Here is a 23,963-nt window from a genome sequence, read left to right as displayed (position 1 = left end):
GTACGCCTCCCCGCTGTGTGTTTGTGTGTGTGTGTGTGTGTGTGTGTGTGTGTGTGCATGAGTGTGAGTGTAAGTACGTGCGAGTGAGTGTGTTTGTGTTAGTCTGTCCCTAACGCTACGTTAATGATGATGGCGTATGCGTGAGTGTTTTTCAGTAGGGCCCATAACTCACTCACTGAAGACTGTACTGTCGTGTTTGCATATATAGAACGTGGACATAGTGTTTATTTTAATTTTGTTTGCTCACAGTTGAGCAAACAAACTGAAAGTGTTCAATTAGTCAGACTGAGTGACACCTACTTACAATGTGAGCACTCCGACGAGTGCTACGTAATCATGTTTGTGCAATAGCTCAAAGCGCTTTAGTTGTATCATATAAACACCTAGAAAACAGGATCTTCCTTTAGAGAGGATATTTAATCCAATACGATGCAAATTTTCCAATCAGGGATTGAGAGAAATATGGAGGAAATATGAAAGAAAACCAAGGAAATATATCTAAGAATTAAGACACCCATGTGATGGATAGAATCACCGGATGTTAAAACGTCTTCTCCCGGGTTGTCAGAGTTCCTGATCCAGTACGAGGACTCTCTCCACCACCGCGGACACTGGCACAACCTGACGGAGGCGGCGGGCACTCGGACCACCGCCAACCTCCTGCTGTCCCCCTACGCCCACTACACCTTCAGGGTGCTGGCGCTGAACGCAGTGGGGCTCAGCCGTCCCAGCGGCCCCTCCAGGATGTACAAGACGGAGGCTGCATGTGAGTACGCTGCAGCCTTGCTCAGCTGCACACATTTGCAACACACAGCCGCCGCTGTTATTGGTGGGACTGGTACTCATCCCTGCATCGCTGGCGCGCTTTAAAAAAGAAAGATGTATTCCACGCTTGAGATATCCGATCCGAAGCGAGACGTCTTTCGACGTTTTGGGGTGAAATATATTGAAAGATGTCTTTTGTGATAGAGTGCTCGCTGTGATGCAGACCGGTGCTATTGAATGGGCTGTAAATATTTCATACCGTGGTGAAATATTGAACAGCTGAAATCCACCCGAAGGCTCTTGGCTACTGGGAGCCCCTTAACAGACCTGTCTGTTCCTAAAAGCGCTGTTGTTGTGTGTCACTGGCTCACTTTCGCCCGACTGCTGCTGCTGCTGCTGCTGCTCTTAATATCTGGTCGGGTTTGTTTTGAACCGCTTTGCATTTCCGATATCGATTGAATGCTTTCGGTTGTTCTCAGCCTGACTTGAAAGTCTCTCCGGCTGAAAGCGTCGGCTGATTGGCTAATGACTAAATGTGTACTACATTTTTATGTCGACAACAGGGAATCAAGTTACGGCTCCTCAGCAACACTCTGGGAGGAAATCTAGTGCTGAGTCATGTGTTTCATTTTTTTCTTCCCAGCTCCCGACGAAAACCCGACTGGAGTACACGGATCTGGCACTGAACACAACAACCTGGTCATATCGTGGAAGGCAAGAAAAGCCCTTTGCAGACACTGCTTTCTCCTCACTGTTTGATTGTTGACCATTGCGCACAGAAATCATAAAAAAACCTTGACTGTAGTGAAGTGGACACCGAGTGGACACGTATGCCGTTGTCATGTGGTGGTTTTGGACAACACTGATGTGATGACTGGAACGATGGGATCCAGACATCAGTGGCCAACCAAAGGGGTCCGGCCTTGCGCCATAGAGAAGGGACTTCATGTAAAGAAAAGCCTTGTGGAGTGTGTGGAGGTGTCCCTGAGTGGGACCCCTAACCCTGATCGCTCTCGAACGAGCCGGCCGTTGCCTTGCGTGGTTGACGCCTCCATGGGTGAATGTTAATCAATAACCACTGGCCACTGGATTAAAAAGCGCATTATAAATGCAGTCCATTGACCATTTACATTCAGCTATAGGCGTCCCAATCTTGCAGTCGGAGAGCTCATTCTTAATTTAGTGGAGGCTCGAACGTGACATCTGTGTTCTCTGTGTCTTCTTCAAGCCCACTGAGGGGGGATCTCCAGGGCGACGGACCGATGCTGAAGCTACAAAGGTGATGGTGGAGGGGGCTGAAGGACGTGTGACACGGACGTGGACCTACGGTGGTGTGGCCAACGTCCCAAAGTGTTAGTGGGTAGTCGGGCACAGACCACCTTCTCCCGCCTACGAGCTGAAGGTTGCGAGGCACGTGAAGAAGAGCTCGGGCAGCGGCACGAGCTGCCGGGCGCGAGGGGACCAGGAGGAGAGGACTGTGAGTCTGCGTGAATACCGTTCAAGGATACCTTAATTTAAAAAAGATAAAATATAGTGTTGATTTGTGATGCATACTTTATTATCGGATAAAGTCCCTCAAGTAAACTAATGCGCCCGAGTAGCATCAGACAAATTAGGGTATGCATAAAACAAAATATTGAAAAAGAAAAAACGCAGTTGTATGGGCGAGGTATTTGTGCGGGATGGAGGATGAGATGTCTATTGTGGCAACCCGGCTTGGTGAATGAGCCGCCTCCTTCCAATCAGCACACCAACTGAAGCTTACTTCAAGCCAAAATGGCACTTTTATTAAATCATATATCAAACTGAGCAAACAAAACCCAGCTTTGGAGGAATCAATTGTCTATTTCCTCCGGGTGGAAGCACATCACCCACAAGACTGGTCTCTCCGTACACGCGAACCAGGAGAGCCCTGAATGAGTGTGGAAGCATGCTTTTTAAAGCATGCTTCCCACCTGCTCCTCAGGTGCTCCGCATCTCACTGATTGGCACCGATGTTCTTACTGGTGCCATCTATCGGAAATCTGTGGTACACCGCCTCCACAACCTGCCCCCTTGGCCTCCAGGGGTGCTGTGCCAGAGACGGGTTGCCACACTATATTGACTGTAAACTTATTTTATCGATATATCCAGTGTGTTAATGCTATGGTCTGGTCCAGGATCTATAAGGACCTATCTATAGCTATATCTATTTATATCTATATCGTTATCGTTATCGTTATCCAGTGTGTTGATGCTATGGTCTTGGCCAGGATTTTATACAACATATCTATACATCTAACTATTTGGTCTGTTAGCTATGGGCAGATATAGGACATATCTATATCTACAGATCTATCTTTACTTCTAAATGTATTGAGTTAATGCTGTGGTGTGAACGCTGTGTCCCCCAGTGCCAGTGGCGGCTCCAGACAACACCCAGGTCCTGGTGTTGAACAGCACGCTGGTAGAGGTGCACTGGGACACACCAGGGGTCCTCAAGGTCCGAGTCTGGGAGCACCTGAGGGGGTACGATAGTTGAGGGGCACTAAGAAGACATTGCCACACGCCAACGGCACCCGCACACCCACACAGGCACATCCACCACCAACAACTCATCTAGGCCCCCATCCAAACACACACACACACCACACCACACAACACACACACACACACACACACACACACACACACACACACACACACACACACACACACACACACACACACACACACAACTTGGTAACCTCAAGAGGATTCCCAACATAACTTTGAAGACTTGAAGATAATTAGATATTCTAATTCGTTGACAGTGCTGTTTTGCTGTTCTACCTGAGGACCGTGTAAAAAACGCATCATCGTGGGGATTTAATGTACATGAGCTGAACCAACCGTTTCGACCACCAGGTGTACTACTGGAGGGAGCTCAGCCTCCACAAGCACAACCCCCGCCACGTGGAGAAGCAGATCCTGGACTTCAGCGGGAACCACACCCACGGCATGGTGCCCGGGCTGAAGCCCTCCAGCCACTACTCGCTCAACGTGCGCGTGTACAACGGCAAGGGAGAGGGCCCGCCTAGCCCCAGCCAGACGTTTGAGACCCCCGAAGGAGGTGGGTAGCGCTGGGGAGCCGTGCGGGCGTGGGGGGGAGATGTCTGTGCTATGGTTCCTTCGCGGTTGTTGTCATTGTCGTTGTTGTTGTTGTTGTTGTTTTGGTTTCTAGGTCGATGTGAACAATTGATGTCTCGCTAGGATCTTTCTCTATACTTTTGAAACGTCGTTGGATTTGTTCTGTTACATTTCGTCTCTCTTTCTGTCTTTCTTCTCTCTTCTCCCCCTTTCAATCTTTTTCCGTCTCTGTTTTTCTACGATCTCCGTCTATAAATACCCACGCGTCTCTCTCCTCCTAGCCCTTGCTGTCTCCTGTCAGCACTGCTGTCCTCCTCCACGAGTCTGTGGGTGAGACAGACAGCGTAACGCAGTGAGCCTGACACAGTGCTCCTTGTTCCCCCCCCGCAGTCCCCGGCATCCCGTCGTTCCTGACGGTGTCAGATCCGGGCCTCGACTCCCTGACCCTTGAGTGGGGTCCCCCCAAGGACCAGAACGGCCGGCTCACCGGCTACACCCTCACCTACCAGCCAGGTATGACGTCACAACATCAGACCGGATTAGACCGGATTAATCCACTTCGTAACGGGAGTCGAAGGTCTCATTTGCACAGCAATATTAATAATGGCACCGCGCTTAAATGGGACATCCGCATAACCGCCGAGCCGTGACTCCACGTCTGAATTCATCAGTCTAGTATGTAGGTCTGGTGGTGTTCCGGGCATCCCGTTGGGAATGGCTTAACCGCTCGTAATAAGAACCACGGGGAAAAAAACACGGGGAGCTTGTTCCGTTAAACAGGCGTAGGCGTTCCGTACGTGTACTCCTCCTCCCGGGTACGATGGTACATATTAACCCTGCGCCCCTGTGCCACTTCCTCCACTCCAACCTCTCCCGTTTTACTAAATCCCCTAACCTCTGACTTTAATCCCCTTTGGTCTCATCACCCACCATCTAACCCCCACCCGACCCCCACACCCGCCCCATCTCGCTACTTTCCCCGGCTACGGATCCCACTTTTCTTTTCTCGCCCATCCCATCACTACCATCGCCCCCAACTCCCCACCTTTCGTTTCCACCCCTCCTGCTCCCCTATCCCCCGCACCCCCCTCCCGCCCTCCTCTGGCCTGGTTCACCCTGGCTTCTCCTGGTTCCTCCAGTCAATAGCTCCAACGAGCCAGGCCCAGCCAAGGAGCTGTCCCTGGGCCCCAACGAGACCAACGTCACCCTGCCCCACCTCAAGTACAGCACGCGCTACAAGTTCTATTTGAGCGCCAAAACAGCCAAGGGGGCTGGACCCGCCATCCCACAGGAGGCTGTCACGATCATGGACGAAGGTAAGCCGGGTGACCCCCCCCTACAGTGGATGACCCCCACCGAAATACTTCAATAAGAACATTTCTCAGATGTTTATGTGAGATATGTATATTCCGGAGATTCATATTCCGGGAGATACCGTTGCTAGATCGGATTTGAAGGATCCCACAAAATCCACGGGGACTGTCGGTCGCGTTCTCCGTGGATTGTTTGTCGTGGGACCCTTTCTTCACAATGTCTTATCTTGTACGTGCTTCATAATGTACATCGTGCCCATTGACGTGCCCCTAGCGTGTGATCTTATACAATGTGCATTTATTTTGCACAGCATGACATAACACATGACTCTGCACACGTCAAATCTGGTGACCCAGTTTATCGTGATTCACTGCACACGTCACAAAGATTGGACTCAAACACTGTGAAATGAAGCAATGCTTGACGCCTCTACAGCCCTTATCGACTTCCTAACGAAACAACTTTAATGAAAAAACGACAACTCCATACTCTACTGTTGCCTGACATGTGTCTCTCTGACCCATTTCTCTACACAAGCGTTTATGCCTCATCAGATAGATGACAACTCAGGTACCGATGGTAGCCATTATAAATGTGCATGATTTTTACCATCCTGAATACATTCAGCATGTCCTCCTCAGCGAACCCCAGCCTCCCCATCTGTCTCCGCGTCGCTTCATGCAGACCTTTGATAATGAGGCAGCACATTGATGAAGCAACGGAGGGGGTGTCTCAGATGTGTGATGGGGGCAGGGGGGTAGTGTTTTGGCTAAGGGGGTTCGACTCCAAGCCGAAAGGTACTTGGTTCGATCCCCCGGGTCCACAGCCCATCCTGAAGGCATCCTTCAACGACATGCAACCTGCTTCTCATATGAACGACATGTATCTGAATTCACTGTGAATTCACACCCAGATTCTTGTCATTAATATGAGTAGCAGGTGCAAGTCATTCATATGAGAAGCAGGCATCTGAATCCGCAGTGAATTTAGATACCTGCTCCACACATGAATGACAGGTATCTGAATACAGAAACATGTCATTCATATGAGGATCAGGTGCATGTCATTAATATGAAAAGCAGGCGTCTGAATTCATTGTGAATTCAGATGCAAGTCATTAACTTTGACGGGCAGGTATCCAAATTCACCATAAGCCGCTTTTGCTAAAGCCTTTTTTGCCAAATGACCACATAGCATTCGATGATAACACTTTATTATTGACCATACTTTGATGCTGTATTTTGTAAGACTTCCCGCTCTCTCCCTCTCCCTCTGTGTGAGGGCTGCTGCTCAGTGATGCTGCTGATCAATGCATGGCTGGAGATGTTTGGCTTGGCATGCCAGTGAACACACTTCAAGCTTATGTATAACCTCCACTGTGCTACGCGCTGTATCCACCTGGCTGCTGTTTATGCGTGTCTGCGTCTTGCTCTGTCTCTGTTTTTGTGTGCTCGTGTGAACGTGTGCGTGTGTGTGTGTGGTTGTGTGTGTGTGTGTGTGCCTTGAGGTCTTTACCGTTTCTCTGTGTTGTTTCAGGAATTATCCAAGCCTCTCATCCCATTGCACCGTCTCCTCCCCGCCTTCCCATCCGCAAGGGTACAGACGTTAATACGAACCGTTGTGTCGTGTCCACCTCGTTAGCTTCTCGAAGGGCTTGAGTGACATGTAGTAGTCATTTTGATAGATTTGATCTCTGCTTGGATCTTCTTGCAAATCTTCTTCCCTGCAAATGCGATCAAGCTTAATTTGGTTACCAGCTGTAGCTGTTCTTTGGAGAGTTATCTATTGGTGTAGGGAATCCCGCATGAGCAAGGTTACATTTCAGAATTTCAGGAGTGTTTACCGTGTACATTGCTATTTTGTACTGCCATCACACCGTGGGGCCTGGCCCATAATCCATGACAGTGATGGATACGGTGTGACAACGTGTTGAGTGATGCTGGCCTGTACTGAGGCTGCTGTCTGTCCTCGGATCGTCTGTCATGATGGCTTCACCGTTTGTAAAGCTATTGGCCAACTCCCTCGCAGCTATAGCTGCACTACATTTTGATTGAACTACAACATTTATTGCCTGATGGAGGTACATTGTCAATTGTGTTTATCTTATATTTCAAACCTTTTTGCGGCATATATTTGAATACCTCTGTCAAGGAAGATGGCATTTGGTCATTCTAAATGTAGCTTTGTGAAGAACCTCCACTGGAATTATATCATCATACAATACCATCATAACATTGCTGAAGTTCTGAAATGTGGCTCAAATGCACGAAAGGTGCACGAAAAGCAATCTTCCTTATTGTAACTCCAAAGACGTCGTTGCTATTTAATAGACGATACTTTTAAAACTGCAGATTTCTAACCGTTTTTTAGAAGAGCTGTGAGGTTCATAGATCTAACCAAGGAGTCGTCTCTGTGGCATGTGATCGACCTGACCTTGAGGGACGCGACGGTGAGCTTTGTTGTGCCTTTTCCCCCCCTCTTTGTGTGCACAGTGGCGTCTGTGGCCCCGTCGTTTGGGAACGTTAGCTCCGTGCCGGGCGTGGAAGGCCCTGTGATCAGTTGGGAATACTCGGGCCCGGAGAGAAAAGTGTATCTAGAATACGTGTTGAAAAACAGTAAGCAACTCCATTCCACTTGAGCGGCTGGCTCTACCGAGCGGGCAAGAGACTCCTACTCCTATCTTTTTTGGCGTGCGCAGGTGTGGAACAAATTGGTCGTGTTGACGTTGGCTCAACGCGACCTCCGGGCTGGCAGCCAGATTGTTAATTGCTAATTTCCCGCCATCACCTCAAATGGAACACTAATCAGGTGAAGCAGCACACACATTGGTTTGGGTGTTGCAATTGATTTTTGATAAAGTTATTTTTGTGAATCCCACCTGCGGTAAAGTAAAGAAAAAAATAAAAATTAATAACTGGTAGTATGGTTCTCTCACCCCGATGTGATATTTGAGATTGCTCGTGGACATAATCACAGTAACATAACACCAAACAGTGCAACTCCATAGTTAACATTTAGATCATCACAGACATTCCCTAAAGGAAAGTCACATCCTCCGCACGTATCGTTACGCCAAATTGAAAATATCATACCTAACTCATTAGGAACTCCATGAAAAACACAAACTGGCACCAAACACCAAAGCAACCATAAAACACAGCTAGCCTCGACTGCAGTCGTACACAACAAGTCCTCATCCAACACCCTGTCACCACCGCCACCACCACCCGCCACGACCATCCCATCCGCTGCACGCTCACCTCGGGACGGCGAACCGAAAACACCTGCCTCCTCCGTCCTGCAGGTGGAGGCGAGGAGCAGGAGGAGGACGAGAAGGTGGTGTGGCAGAAAGAGTATGTGAACGACTCCCAGGGCGTGGTTCTGAGGGGCCTGAAGGAAGGCCTGGTCTATAGGGTGCGGGTGGTGGCTGAGGGTCTGGACGACCAGTCCCCACACCGCTCCGAGGAGATTGTAGTCACGGTGCCAGGTGAGCCCCGCCCTGCCCGTCCCTGGAGGTCAATGACCCCTGACCCCAGGCTCTGCCTTGTAGCCTCTGGGTCTGGCCCCGCCCCCTGCCAGATGAACAGAATGAGGTTGTGCGTTGTTGTGTTCTCCGTTTATTTGGTCGTGGGGTGTTCTTTGTTCTGTTGTTGTTTTTGTGTTTTTTGTGAACCGGAGTCTCTCAGTTGGATATACTTTCAGACCTGTGTTTCTGGCATGTTCCGTAGTGGTTGTAGACACAGTGTGTAGTGGAGTGTATGTTCCCGTTGCGTGGTGACCAGCTGGATCTGTGATGGCTCGGATGATCTGAGTGGGTGCGGGATGGATCGCCTTCTCATGTAGACCCGTGAACGTTTTTAATATAGACCTACGTCATTTCACTTTTTCAACTTACCATAGATGTAACGAACCGTGTCTACTCGTGTGAATGGTGTGTGTGTGTGACTGTGTGTTTGTGTGTGTTTGTGTATGCTTGCGTGTGTGTGTGTGTGTGTGTGTTTGTGTGTCTCATGGTGTGTGAATGTACGCCTGTGGACTGGAACCTTACTCAAACCTCTAATAAAATCTGCTATTCACAGCAATTGCAGTACCACTCTGCACTCTGTCTTAACACCCCGATCTAACATCAACATGTTCCGCCTGGACGTATTGTTAACACAACGCCCTCGTACCAATACTAAACCTTTCCCATGGCAACCGTACGTACGCCACACATTTTAACATAGCGTAACGTAGCTGAGGAGGACACTTTTCGCCAGCCCTCAGAAGCCACCTATTGACCCCCTATTCCTTTCCAGTGGAAGCACGCGCGAGGTGCCCAGGTTCTGACGCTCTCTCTCCCCTCTGAGCAGCTATGACCAGCAGGCAGGTGGACATCGCCACGCAGGGCTGGTTCATCGGCCTCATGTGCGCCATCGCCCTGCTCATCCTCATCCTCCTCATCATCTGCTTCATCCAGAGGAACAAGGGAGGCAAATACCCTGGTGGGTCGCGCCGGAGGTCACGCGCAGAATCCACGCACACACCAATCACCAAACACGCACACCTTCGTACCACACACACACACACACACACACACACACACACACACACACAAACACACACCACACACACACAACACACCACACACACACACACACACACACACACACACACACACACACAAAAGCACACACATGGGCACACCGAAACAGGCACACCCATGCACACACGCACACACACACACACACATGTATATGCAAACATTTTCCACGCACACACGCAAACAAAAGGATACACAGGAACGTATGCAAGCACACTCACATGCAGGCAGACACACACACACACACACACACACACACACACACACACACACACACACACACACACACACACACACACACACACACACACACACACACACACACAAGGTCTTTCACAGTATTGCATCCACAATCAGCCATTCCAGCTTCCCCCTGCTCATGGGTTATGTTTAGACCTGTCCTGGTTTCTCCCCCTCCAGTGAAAGAAAAGGAGGACGCTCACACAGACCCCGAGTTCCAGCCCATGAAGGATGACGACTGTACCTTCGGAGAATACAGGTGAGGAACACAGCCACCTGGAGGCCTCCCCCCAGCCCGTTCCCCTGCCACTCCGTCCTGCCCCCCCCCCCCCCCCCCCCCCTACCGTTTACAACCCACAAACTCCCGACGAACTAAAGGTCAACGCGCCTCAACGGGACAAGATGGCGCCCTGCTGTGAGCAAGCGACTTCAGTAAAGCACAAGTTGATCGTCCTTCCCCCTGCTTTCAGGACCGTTTATACATGGGGGGCGATGTGTTACGCAACCTGGAAGGACACTGTTATATTTCGGCATTTCAGCGAGGCACGACGCTCCCGTGGCTAAAGATTCTTCCTTTGGCTAAAGAAATAGGGTCCATTTGAGGGACATTTTGCAATCTTTTAGCAAATAAGCTTAACTTGTTTACCACCCAAAGCATTAAAACCACGTACAGTTAATAAGCTAACAGTTTATGTACAGTATACAAGATTATACGGCGGTCGATCAGGTTATTGCTACCCAAGGCGCGACCCTCATCCTAGAAATAACGTCAGTATTATTCCAACCTCTAACTAACTGCAAAGATTTAACTATGCTTGCAAGCATTCTGTTTTTAAATGCTGCTTCTCCGATCGCAAGATAAAACAAATGCACTTTACTTATTGTATTACCGTTTCAACCTTTTTTTCTATTTGTCAAATTTCTAAGATGTTCTTTCTTTTATATTTGATATTACTTTTTGTATGATATATGCATAAATCGGACCATCTATGGATTCAACGCTGTGGTAGATACAACAAAGTGTGTTCATGTGACATGCATGGAGTAAAAAAAATGTATGTGTTATCAAATGTTGCTATGGGCAATAGTGTGTTAAAAATAATGAGTATATCATGGATATATATAAATATGTAAATCGTTATAAAGGATTGAGATATATATGGATCAGTGTTTGGCATGTGGGAGAGACCATTGTGAGCATCCTAGCTTATGCTTTTTGTCATGTGTGTACCAATCTTCCAGTCATTCTGAAAAATCATTTATTTCAATAGCATAAAAGAGGGACTTCTATTCATACACACACACATTCACAGACCCATACGCACACGCAAAGACCCATACACACACACACACACACACACACACACACACACACACACACACACACACACACACACACACACACACACACACACACACACACACACACACACATATACACACGCATGCTCACAGACACACACACACACACACGCAAATACACGCAAACACACACACTCATACACAGACCGGCCCCTCGATCATCAAATCACGCATCATGAGATTACCAATAAATCACAAGGCAACGTGCTCCAATATTTTAGTGCCTTTGTGACAGAACGTATACAGTACGTGCAATCTATGCCATGTCCTCAAGGTCCTTCGGATCCGAACGGTAATAGTACAGACATAACTCAACTGAGACGGAGAGAGAGAGAGAGAGAGGGCCGTTCTCCAATGACCACAGGTAGTAGTAGTAAACTGCTTGCTGGATGTATCATTCCATCATCAGTTTATTTAGTTTTTGTTCTGTGGATTCACACACAATATAGAATAGGAGGCATTTGTTTGTGAATTATTTGGGACTGACACAGGGAGCTGTTTAAGCCCTTTGTATGCCCCCACAGAAGAGCTTGTTATATACTGTAAATCTCTTTCTGATGACTTTGTTTGTTCCTTTCGACACCGTGACTGTGTGTGTGTGTGTGTGTGTGTGTGTGTGTGTGTGTGTGTGTGTGCGTGTGGCGTGTGTGTGTGTGTGTTTGCTTGCTCTTGTGCGGTTTGGTGTGTGTGTGGTGTGTGTGTGTGTGTGTGTGTTGTGCGTGTGTGTGTGTGTGGGGTGTGTGTGTGTGTGTGTGGTGTGTTTGGTTTGTGTGGTGTGTTGTGTGTGTGTGTGTGTGTGTGTGTGTGTGAGAGAGAGAGGGTGTAGTCTCAGTAAAGAGAAGGTAAGGGTAAAGGTAGACCTGATGACTTGCAGTAAATCCCTGGTGGACATTTTTCCCATTTGAGTCTGAGATTGGATCATAAAGCCTTCGTAATCATGCCATGTGCCGTATATATAGTTCAAAATCGGATTGGGTGGGTTTTACTTCTCTTTGGATCGAGCGTGAAATACTCATTCCTGGGAACTGTTCATATACAGTAAATATATGTGTTGACATCGCTTAGATCACTGGTGTCAGTCATGTCATGTTTATGCTGGCTTTATGATTGAAGGCTGTCGTCCATCTTGTTATTAATCAAATCACCTCATGTATGCTATCTAACCGTTGTTCGAAGAACACTGTTCTTTGTGAAAATATTCTTTCTTGTTTGTGATTCATCATGCTTGGGGAAGGTGGTGGGTGGGGGTGAAGGCTGAAACTTTGCATAGATGTATTTTTCATATTTTTGGTTTTTGTTTTTCACTGCAACCTTTGTGTGTGGGGGAAATGCTAGTGTCACCCAACCGCATACTTCCACTCCATCTTTGGTTTCAGAGGGAATGTAAACACAGGACGGTGGCTTGAGTTATGTTCCCTGTCTGCCTGATGGAAACCAATTCATAGCAGCCATTCTTTTTTTTTAGCTGTGGAGCAAAACCAATTGAATTCTTTCTATCTATTCTTAGTATCTTAGTATAATACTTTGAACACATTGACAGAGTCAAGATTACGTGAAATATGCTGTTATCAGGAATATTTCAGAATAATTTGCAACAAATTCTACCTACCTATCTATCTATCTCTAGCTAGCTATCATTACATGAATAAAAAATGCTCCAATCTAAAAAAAAAAAAAAAAAAAAACGAAATGGAACGGCGCGGTGTCCTCGCCGCGTCTCTCACAAACCAAACCCCCCCCCCCCCCCCCCCCAACCCACCATCCCCTGTAACGCCTGCATGTGGTTCTCTCCCTCAGCGACAGCGAGGACCAAAAACCGCTAAAGGGCAGCCGCACGCCGTCTAGCGGCCGGACGGTAAAGCGAGGCGACAGTGACGACAGTTTAGTTGACTACAGCGAGGGCGGCGGCGACGGCGGGCAGTTCAACGAGGACGGATCCTTTATCGGCCAGTATAGCGGCAAGAGCATCGGCCGGGACACCGTCCAGGGCGAGGGTCCGGAGAGCTCCGAGGCCCCGTCCCCTATCACCACCGCCATGAACTCCCTCAACTCCTTTGTTTAGCGCCCCCTGGTGGACCGGCCCCCGTGAACGGCAGAGTTGCGGCCCAGCCCACCACGCCGACCGACCCATCCCATCCACACACCTGCACAACACTGTCCCCACTGGCACTGCATGGCTGCTTCATCCATGACATGCCCATTGCTTCTGTACTGTAGTGGCGCTTTGTGACCTGTCGATGTCCACAAGATGGCCGCCGCCCCGGTTGTGTGGAATGACTTTGTGTTGTCTCGTTGTAAACTGAAAAGAGGGGTTTAGGTGAAACAATGCTCAAAATTGTTGTGGTTCTTTTTAGAATCAGGTTTTCTTCTAGTTATTCCTGATTTATTTGTTTGTGCTGTGGGTAATTTGTCTCTCGGGAGATTTATTTTTCTGTTTAATTGGATTCTAAAACCACTGAATATTTTGTCATTTTGTTATTTAGAAACCCAAAGGCATGAATACTTATCTATTTATGCAGTGGATGCTAAGAAGACATCTGCCTCCAAATGATCATAACACATTATTCTTCCCCAAGACAAAATAAGAAGTGGCATCTCTCTTTTTAGTTGCATCGTAAATGCAGCATCCATCCAAAAACCCATTTAATTGGAAAGTCTAAAATGTAGTCTTTGGTAACCAACCGCTGAGAGCGATTGTCTTCAACAGCGTGTTCCTGTGTCTGCCACACGCATCCTCCCCCTCCATCACTCTGTTGAATGCTTCACCTGTGACCATGTGACCAAGGTCACTGCAACGCTGCATGGCTTGTCATCATTCACACCCGTTGACCTTGTGACCTCTTGTCCCCCCCATCTGACCTAGATATAGAATGAGGTTCACCTCACATGACCTCGGCCCCGAGTGCCATGTCTGTCTATTACGCATACAAGGCTGAATCTACGGCCTCTGTAGGTCAGGGCAGCACTCCCAGTATAGGCACTGTTATGATCCCTTCCTGTAAAAAACACAAATCACTGATTACATGGGCGAGTCAGGATGCAAACCCCAGTGTGTTCGCTTGAGTGTGTGTGTGTGTGTGTGTGTGTGTGTGTGTGTGTGTGTGTGTGTGTGTGTGTGTGTGTGTGTGTGTGTGTGTGTGTGTGTGTGTGTGTGTGTGTGTGTGAGTCGCTCACCCTCCAGAGAAGATTGCTTCTCCTTCTGCAGAAGAAAACCCTTAATAAAGACGAGAGCGTGTCAATACCCTTCCCGGTCGAGACGCCTAATGATGCCTTGGTCAACAAGAAGCCGAGGGAACGCCCCTACTGATCAGGGCTGTGTCATTATGTTAAGGAATATTGTCAAAAGTGTCACGCAGTGCATTTCCCTTTGACTCCACTCCACAAGTTTTATGATTGTATTTCTGCAGTGTATACGGGCGTGACTGTTTAACCATGAATGCGTGCGTGCGTGTGTGTGCGTGTGTGTGTGGTGTGCACGCTCACGTGTGTGTGTGTGTGTGTGTGTGTGTCTCTCTCGAGGCTATCGTTTATAGAGTTAATTTTCCAGGACAACCGTTTACTTATTAACTTACCCTGAGGACCGACGGAGGCTGCCGACAAGATTTGTGTTCACTTAACTTGCATCAAGTTTTTACGTTTTGTGTTTTTTGTGTATTTTCATTTTTTCTTTCTTTTTCGTTTTTTTACAGACGCGTAGAACCTTTGGTTGAATGTGTAAATAGAGCCTAAATGACTGTACAGTGACAACGCGCTTCTACCGCGGACCCAGAGGCAGGATTGTGCATGGAAATGATTTATTTTGTTAATAGGACTGTATCCAACCTCTAGAGAATATGCATACTTTTGTTTGTTTCTCCTTTTTTTTTTGCTGTGCATAGTGTATATTGTACTGTAACTAACTATAAAGAAGGTTTGCATATGTTTATATTCCTATGATATGCTAATAGGACATGAGCGAGTTCTGTTATCTCAGTATAATACGAGTTTGGGTGTATTCACGATAACCCATACATGTACATTATTCCTATATTCTGATTATGTTGAGCAGTATTACTAGCTACTGCCAAAATTCATAATCTCCTTTTGGTGATTGCAAAGACTGCAAAAAGGCTTTGTATTTTATAAACTTTGGTTTGTACTAACAATGAATTTTTCTCTCTCTCTCTCTCTCTCTCTCTCTCTCTCTCTCTCTCTCTCTCTCTCTCTCTCTCTCTCTAGCTCTCTATTTAAGTTTATTCACATAGTGCAAGAATGACATTCACAAAACGGAATATATGATGAATAAAAAATAAAATACAATCCTCCTTCCATTTAGTGTTTGTTGTTTGCTTAATTAGGGTCGTTTGGTGGTGTGTGTGTGTGTGTGTGTGTGTGGGTGTGTGCGCGAGCTACGAGACTGGAGTTTGGGTGGAATGCAGCCTGCGTTATTGAAGGATCTTAGTGATTATCTGTCAGAGATCAGCATGCTTGCTTCCATCATGTGCCAAGACTACGGTCGCACAAATGAGCCTCTATAGGAGGACTGCTTTGATGTCACACTGACTCCCAGCATCAGGAGATATTAGTGACTGTGTGTGTTTGTGTGTTGGCACGGGCATTTCTTGTGACTGCATGTTTATTTTGTATTTGTTTTGGTGTGTTTATAGTAAGTGTTTGAGTGTGTTGACATGGTTGTTGTTGGAATGTTGTCTGTATTTGCATGTGTGGTTTGTGTGTGTGTGTGTGTGTGTTTAAGGATTATATGTGTTTTTCTTGGAATGTGTCAACATTACCTCCTGCTGCTTGAATATCTTATACACTGTATATAAAACACCATAACTAAAGTAGTGAATCCCACACACACACACACACACACACACACACACTCAGCCCCGCACGCGGAAGTACCACCACCTGCAGTGCGTAAAGGCTGGAGGAGACTATAAGAATAAATTGCCTGGCCCCCGCCTCAGTCTGCTGAGTGTAAACTAGCTTCACGCTCCTTATGGAGAACGACAGTTAGGGGCCATCTTTGTTTGGCTTACACTTGTAGCTCTTCCATTTCCATTAAAGTCCCATCGCCACAGCCTAGCTCACCATCTGCTACGCTATCACACACATTTTCTGTGTGTCTAGTGTCTGTGGGGTGGGTGGGGGCGATTCGACAGACCCCCCCCCCCCCCTCTAGCCATTTCAAAGCAGAAATGTTATCAATGTAAGTCCAAAAAGTAAGTCCCTTATTTTAAATTTAGACAAAACCTATATTTCTTGTATTTTATTATAATATTATTGTCCTGATTTTTTATTATTAACATGATACTTTTTTCAACAGAACAACAATGTTGTTTTTTGCTTGGTTGAGGGTCAGGTTTTCCCCAGTGACTTTACTGCCATCTAGTGATCACAAGGCAATTACACTAATGAGTGTCGGCAGCAACAGGAGCTCTGGAGTGCTGTTTACATGTGGCGCGAGACTCCTCAATGTCACCCATACGCCAAACCCAGGTGCTTTAGATACCACAATAGTAGAGCCTCCTCGAGATTATCTTTTTCTGTACAGTATGGCAGCTTGTGAGGCCAATTCACTTTTGAGGATCTCTTTGTGGCCTTCTGGTGACATGGCTGGTCTCCTTGGCGACAGAGGCATTTCCTGTCGGAGGCCTGGCACTGGACTCTCTCTATTGTCACAACGACATTACCAGTGATCATCCTCGGTCATTACAACCTAAACCAGCATCTGCCCCCATGGATGTCCCTGTAAAGTACCCCTCCCTCCTCTCCCCACCACCCACTGGCTTTTATCCTCCTCCAGACTTCCATCCAGCCACTCCGCCCCCCCCCCCCCCCCCCCATCATCATCATCATCTCATTGTTCATTCAGTCCCGGTTGGATTCATGCAGCGTCGTCGGTGCGTCTGCCCTGACATCCATTAGCCATTTTTAGCCCCTCACGGCCCCCACTTCCTGATTTACTGCTGGGGCGGACAGCCTCGCGCCGCTCCAGAGTGATCTATGACTGGCTGTGCATCCTCCTCCGCTGCACTTTAACGCACGGAGAGTGTTGTGCGTTGTGCGTTGGCGGCCACACGCCCTGTGTGACGGGGTGACGAGGTGGGCCTGGTGGGACCTGGAGGGGTTCCTACACCACGCAGGTATTTGATAAACCCCGCCGTCTCGGGGTCCTCTTCCCTCTGCGCTGGGCGCCGAGCGTACTAAATGGAAGAGCCGTGAGCCTTTGTGTCTTTTATGTAAATGTGGCCCTTTCCGCGGGGGCCCCGAAAGCGAGGCGGGAAGGATAATTGTTTATGATTACCCAGTGACATTTCCATATGGCACATGAATTGTGTGCCAGCGACGCATACATCTGCCAAGACAACAGGGTCGCAGAGACTATCGCTGTGCTGCCTTTTTTTTACCGACAAATGTGAATCGGTATTGTCGAATCAATGGGTATCGGGGTGTCTGTGTGCCAGGGGTCCCTCGAGGTGAGGAGCCCATGCCCCCCCCTCCCCCCAGATAAGCAGAGCACGGCCGCACCGGGTGCTGCATAAAGAGACACTGCTTTGTTATATTGATCTGACATTAACACCCTCTGTCACCCACACACACACACATGCACACCAGACTCCTGCACCCATGGTGACGGACAGACAGACATACAGACCCACACACAGACGCCCCGCTTTCTGTACCCATAGACAGATAAAGACACATGCGCACAAACACACACACAAACACACACACACACAAACACAGACGCCCCCATCCTGCACCCAAAGAGAGATAGACAGACACGCCACACCACCATTCTGCACCATTCATCACACACACACACCCACACACACACACACAACTCTCCTGCACACGCACACAAACACACATTCACACTCCACTATTCTGAAAACACACAAACCACTAGTTTGCACACACACACACACACACACACACACACACACACAATCACGCACACACACACACACACACACACACACACACACACACACACACAATCACACACACACACACACACACACACGCGCACACACACACACACACACACACACAATCACGCGCACACACACACACACACACACACACACACACACACACACACACACACACACACACACACACACGCACACACACAGACACAATCACGCAAACTCTCACACAGTACCCCACCATTCTGACAGCCGTGGTGGGATTATAACCTCCAGATCCCTTCTCCCTCCCTAACCCTAACCCTAACCCCCCACCCGTCCCAGCCGTCTTCCAATCCACCCCAGATCTACTAGTCTGGGGGGAAGGGTTTTCGAGGAGAGGGTGTGTGATACCTTTGCTTGAATCCCCAGTGGGGATAAGAGGCTTCCTGCTTCTCCTTCTCTCCACTGGGAGATACACTAGATAACAGTCAGGACCCCCTTTACAACGCCCAGGAACACACGGTTGTATCATCCAACCAGAGACCTTTTAACACACAGTACCTCCGCCATCTTCCTAAGATTGTCTTCTCACCATTATCGATGAGATATGACCTGTTTGTTTGGGTTTCTGATCACTCATACACACCTCAGGGATGCATTTTACTGATGTTAAAAGCACTGGTTAAACCTAATGCAGCAACAGCTTTGCAGGATTTCATGAACTAACCAAATCTGGTTTAGGACACAAGAACATGTCTCAAGTAGGTTGAAGGTTCTGGGTCAAATTCTTTGAAAGTCCTTCCAATTTCATCCAAACAAGATTAAGTCTCTCAATTAATTCCGCCCATGCGTTCTCCCAGCGCCCTGCATTATTTATGGGACTTAGGCTCATGGGCACATGATTATTTACTGTGTGATGTTTACATTCAGGAATTAAATCCGATCTCAGGGGGATAGATTGGGTTCGTGTTTCTTCTTCTTCTTGCCTGTGACTCATAGCCAGGGTTAAGGATTCATAATTAGTCAACTGTTTACCGTCTGAGACACATGCATGCTGTGCTAGAATATGGACATGAGGTCCTGAGTAGCTGTTGGCAGAAGGGACCAGAGGATCTAGCAACCTCCATAATGGCCACTTTACATGTACGCCTGGCATATATATATTGAGAGAGAGAGAGAGAATATGTGTACATAAAAAAGTGAAATCAAAATGTATGCATAACAAAAAGTTATATTGAATAGGCCTACATATTTATTCCACAACCAAAACAAAATAAAACAACTATAATAAAAATAAAAAATAAATAAAAATAATAATAATGAAAATAATATAGGTATATATTATATATAAAAACAGCATGAAACAAATGAAGGTTGCTACAGTTAGTACACACTTTTCCCCTAACGTTATGCATTGCATCATCAGATTTGCTGAGAGATTAGCTCGTTGTGTTTGATCAACGGCAGGAAGCACGTTCGCAGAGACATCAGCAGCCCGACCTGAATGCGCTGGTCTGGCGCCCCCCTAAGTTGACAGTCATAACCTTGCATCCATCGGAAGGGGACAGCACTAGAGGAGGCTGCTGTCAGATTCTTCCCGGCTCCCCATCGTCCGGGCGATGCTCTAGCCTACTGAGCAGGTGCGGGAATCGCGCGAAGGTTACACGGACAGACGCATTCGTCCGCTACGGGAGGTAAGGTAACATGAAAGGCTTTGCATCCTCTTGTGCGTTTAAACGCTAAGCGCTTGTTTCTTGAGAAGCCGGGGCGCAGCGGTAATTGACAGCCCAGGAATCAGTGTTGTTTACAACAGACTGCGTGGGATGCACTGATGGGTAAGAGCCTACCGCAATGCAGAATTATTCATGATTTGGTCAAGCAATTGCATGTTGTGCCTTCATGGTATTATTAGTTGTGCATTGGACGTGCAAAATCTGACATCCATTCGTGCAAAACGTGGTGTTGGATGAATTGTGGGGAAGGTATGCCTTGGGACATTGCAATCAATGACCGATATATTTCGTACTCCGAGCCAGTGGAAACGGATGGTATACCTCTTGCACGTTGTCGCCTACTAATATCAAATCGGGTATTTAAGTTATATCCAAGTCTTGCTAGATTGTAACTGCGTCTATCTTTACGACACAGCAAGAAACTCAGCCGCCAGATGCAGCTTTTCCTTGCTATTAGGCTACCCATTGATATTGTGCAGACCGTCGAGTCGTTTAACACTTGCCTTTTCTGTGATTAAAACGCCACGAATTGACTGTTATTATCTGGGAGAGCTATGAGGTGCTAATATGGAAGGCAGATGAGTGCGAAAACACACTGATCCGTTAGGATATTAAGGGCGCGTCCAGAGTCTAACAACACTAAAAGAAGAGACTTGTGCTGGGAGTGACTGATTAGCAGAAAGCCACAGAGACAAGGGAAGACTGTTTGAAACAATGGCATCTGGAATGGTTGATAACTTTTGCCCTGTTCATATGTTTAAGCATAGGTTCATGGCAGCCACATTTTTTATGAGGTATCTTTTATATCCATTTATTTTTGCCTGTGTTGATTTTTTAAACCTACACTGGTGTGGTGTGGCTGTGTACCACAATGTCTTAAAATATATTAGGTTAGAGAGATAACAGTATAAGAGAAACAACACAAAATGCTAAATATGTATCATTGTATCATTCTGGATTTCTTAGAGTAAGCCTATCATCACTGGATAGCACATGTCAGAGTAATCTCCCGGCTGCCTGCTGGGTGGTGTGCTGGGTGAATCCTAGAATACCACTTGAACGTATCCGCTGGACCCTGGTCCTCATAATAATGTCCCATCACTCCTGTGTCCTGCGTGCTTGAATGTCACAGGTCCGGCTATAGGCTAGGCTTCACGGTGCAAGCGCAGAGCAATCCGATTGTGTAATCCCTGTGGCTCTCGCAAAATTCAACAAGTTGGATTTTCTTTAACAGCATAAATTCTGTTCAATGCAATTCCTATTCCAGCCTTAAGGGTCGAAGAGGCTATTTTAAGGTTCTCCTTCCTCCAAGACTTGGCTGGGTTGCCTGAAATGACTCAGAGAACCTATCTTCCCTCACAAACTTGTGGGCAACAACAACAAGACTGAAGTTCTGAAAAACAGGATTAGCTCTTCAAAGAGTGCCTGTGCAAACTCTGTAACCGACTTTCAGATGTTCAGCCGATGTGATCCTCGAAGCATAACTAAGTTGTCCCCCCCCCCCTCCCTACACCATCAGATATGTTTAATAAAAGGGTCTATGTGATTTGGGCAGGACACTCAGTCTAACCTTTTGGGCCGATGGCCATTTTAGATTAAGGCATTTCACTGTTGTTTTAAAGAGATAAGATTGTCTTGGGAGATGTCCCCCAAAGCTTCTGGCAGCCTGCTTGGGCATAGATTAAAAAGGGAGCGATAAGGTCTTTGCAGTTCTTTTGAACAAAGGACCACGTATCGATTGGTGTGATATGGCGATCTGCAGAACTGCGACATCATCCCCGTCAGGTGGAGCAAGAGGAGATGGGGTTCGAATGGGGATAGATTCACCAAGCTAGTTTACTTTAAGTGGGACAATTAACTGAGCCAAACTCAAACAATGTCACACGCAGGCACACATACACTCGCGCACGCTCACACACACACACACACACACACACACACACACACACACACACACACACACACACACACACACACACACGTGTTCTTCAACCTAGTCGATGCGATCCGAGAACTGCAAACTCCCTTTTTCTGCTGGTGTTTGTATTGTTCAGCATTTCACACCCAGCTGATCAATAGGGAGATCATGTAATGGTACGGCAGTAAAGCAGGGCAAGACGTGGCCGGGGTACCACACAGCCCTCTCCTCTGTTCATGCTTGAGGAGGCGAATAGACCACAGTGCTTCCAATCTCAGTCTGTCTGTGTGCACACAGACCCATACACAAACACACACACACACACACACACACACACACACACACACACACACACACACACACACACACACACACACACACACACACACACACACACACACACACACACACACACACACAGACATAGACACACACAAACTCCCCACACAGACACCCATACGCATAGCATACAAATACAAGCACGCATCCAAACACATTCACACACACAGGCCAAGTCTAGCATCAATTCCCTCACTGTCAGCAAGCTTCTGCTGTCTCTAGAGATGTATGGGAGAACAGGTAGCATGCGGCGGCAGGGGGGAAATGTGTTGGTCAGGCAGTTTATTTTTCCCACACAGTTTCCATTTCGAATGCTTTCTGTTATTGTCCCACTCTAACATTTTACCACACGCCTTATGTGCTTTTGATAATATGATGATTCATGATATTCATCCTAACTTCTCTCTCAGGAAACAGTTAAGACATCTGCTAGGCTAATGCAATACACAGCTGGCAAAGATAGTGGGTAACTAACCGGTACCCACCTGACTTTGTCAACAGCCCATTGGTGGATGAAGGCTTTAGTTGCTGGGGATGGTGTTCTATTTTTGCGACCACCTCTCCCATTCAATTACTTTTTGAATTCGGGTACATCTTGGGTGGTGGCTATGGCGTGACCCTCCATGTGGTTCTTTTCAGTTGTTTAGCAGACGCGTTTCTCCTTAGCAACTTGCTATGTTGCAGCGATGTCTGCAATCAGCAGGCAGGCACCGCAGGTAGACGGATGTGGGCTTTGGGATTTAAACCTAGAGTCGTTCGGCTAGGAATCAAAACTCCCCTGACCCCCGCTATAATTCGATAATTATTTGGTCATTGTTGGGGTTTGTGTGTGTGTGTGTGTTGCTGTGTGTGTGTGAATGTGGCTGTGAATATGTCTGCGGCTGTGGTTGTGTCTGTGGCTGTGGTTGTGGATGTGTCTATGGCTGTGTCTATGTGGCTGTGGCCTGTGTCTGTGTCTGTGACTGTGTCTATAGGTGTGTCTGTGTATGTTGCTGTGTCTGTCTTTGAATGTGTCTGTGGCTGTGTCTAATCTATGTGTCTGTGGCTGTGCAAATGCTCTCCAGTCTTGAGTTTGAGACTAGTTTGATTTATATTAAAACAAGCATTCAAGACCTATTTTTAGCGTTCCATCTCTTCGTAGGAGATATTTTTATCCATATTTTTGATCTTTACTAATGCCGCTTTTCCACCGCACATGTAGCTCGACTCGACACGACACAACTCGACACGACTCGACACGGTAGCAGCGCGGGTCCTTTTCCACCGCAAATAGTACCTCCGGGACGTGGGCGGGGTCGGCTGCGCGAAAGGGCCGTGACGTATTTTTTATACGCGACGCAAACAACACCTACGTAAACCACACATGGACCGAACCCACATAACAACAATGGAGTACATCGATGCGATGGTATTCGTGTTCGTATTATTAGCTGGCATGTTGAAGAAGTGGAATATGTTGGCTGCGGCGCTGCTATGGCTGTTACCAGCATGGTTGCCATGTCGCTCTCGTGACTTCGTCACACTCTCTGGCCAATCAGTGGCCGGCCGTCTGCCGACGTCACCATTTAGTATCGGCTCAGCCGCTTGGAACCTAGAGCGAGGCGGTACTAGAAAAAGCAGCCACTTGAGGTACTAGATCGCGGTGGAAACGCAAAAAAGGCGAGCTGAGTCGAGTCGAGTCGAGTCGTGTCGAGCTGGTA

General features: G+C 47.5%; 2 protein-coding genes across 4 annotated transcripts in view; both read left to right on the top strand.

Annotated features, from left to right (window-relative positions):
* The window catches only part of LOC130389087 (neuronal cell adhesion molecule-like), a 28,008-nt gene extending 12,351 nt beyond the window's left edge, over positions 1–15,657 (top strand). Inside the window, exons 14-26 of the mRNA XM_056598751.1 lie at positions 569–766; positions 1,409–1,479; positions 1,994–2,117; positions 3,159–3,247; positions 3,652–3,856; positions 4,264–4,386; positions 5,013–5,189; positions 6,724–6,783; positions 7,680–7,802; positions 8,492–8,674; positions 9,540–9,671; positions 10,190–10,268; positions 13,169–15,657. Of these exons, the coding sequence (XP_056454726.1) occupies positions 569–766; positions 1,409–1,479; positions 1,994–2,117; positions 3,159–3,247; positions 3,652–3,856; positions 4,264–4,386; positions 5,013–5,189; positions 6,724–6,783; positions 7,680–7,802; positions 8,492–8,674; positions 9,540–9,671; positions 10,190–10,268; positions 13,169–13,433 (1,829 nt within the window). The 3' untranslated portion in view covers positions 13,434–15,657. The remainder of the gene's footprint in view (positions 1–568; positions 767–1,408; positions 1,480–1,993; positions 2,118–3,158; positions 3,248–3,651; positions 3,857–4,263; positions 4,387–5,012; positions 5,190–6,723; positions 6,784–7,679; positions 7,803–8,491; positions 8,675–9,539; positions 9,672–10,189; positions 10,269–13,168) is intronic.
* A 4,062-nt stretch (positions 15,658–19,719) lies between these two features.
* The window catches only part of cntn1a (contactin 1a), a 71,302-nt gene continuing 67,058 nt past the window's right edge, over positions 19,720–23,963 (top strand). Inside the window, exon 1 of one of the 3 annotated variants that reach the window (XM_056598960.1) lies at positions 19,720–19,967. The gene's annotated coding sequence lies outside the window, so the exon portion shown is untranslated. Of the gene's footprint in view, positions 19,973–20,002; positions 20,109–23,963 lie in introns of those variants that run through there. The other 2 variants (XM_056598962.1, XM_056598965.1) reach the window with 2 other exon arrangements.

This window comes from Gadus chalcogrammus, chromosome 9 (genome assembly GCF_026213295.1).
Source record: "Gadus chalcogrammus isolate NIFS_2021 chromosome 9, NIFS_Gcha_1.0, whole genome shotgun sequence".
NCBI classification, from domain to species: domain Eukaryota; kingdom Metazoa; phylum Chordata; class Actinopteri; order Gadiformes; family Gadidae; genus Gadus; species Gadus chalcogrammus.
The sequence above is the reverse complement of the archived record's forward strand: the minus strand, read 5'-3'. Positions and strand labels throughout refer to the sequence as shown.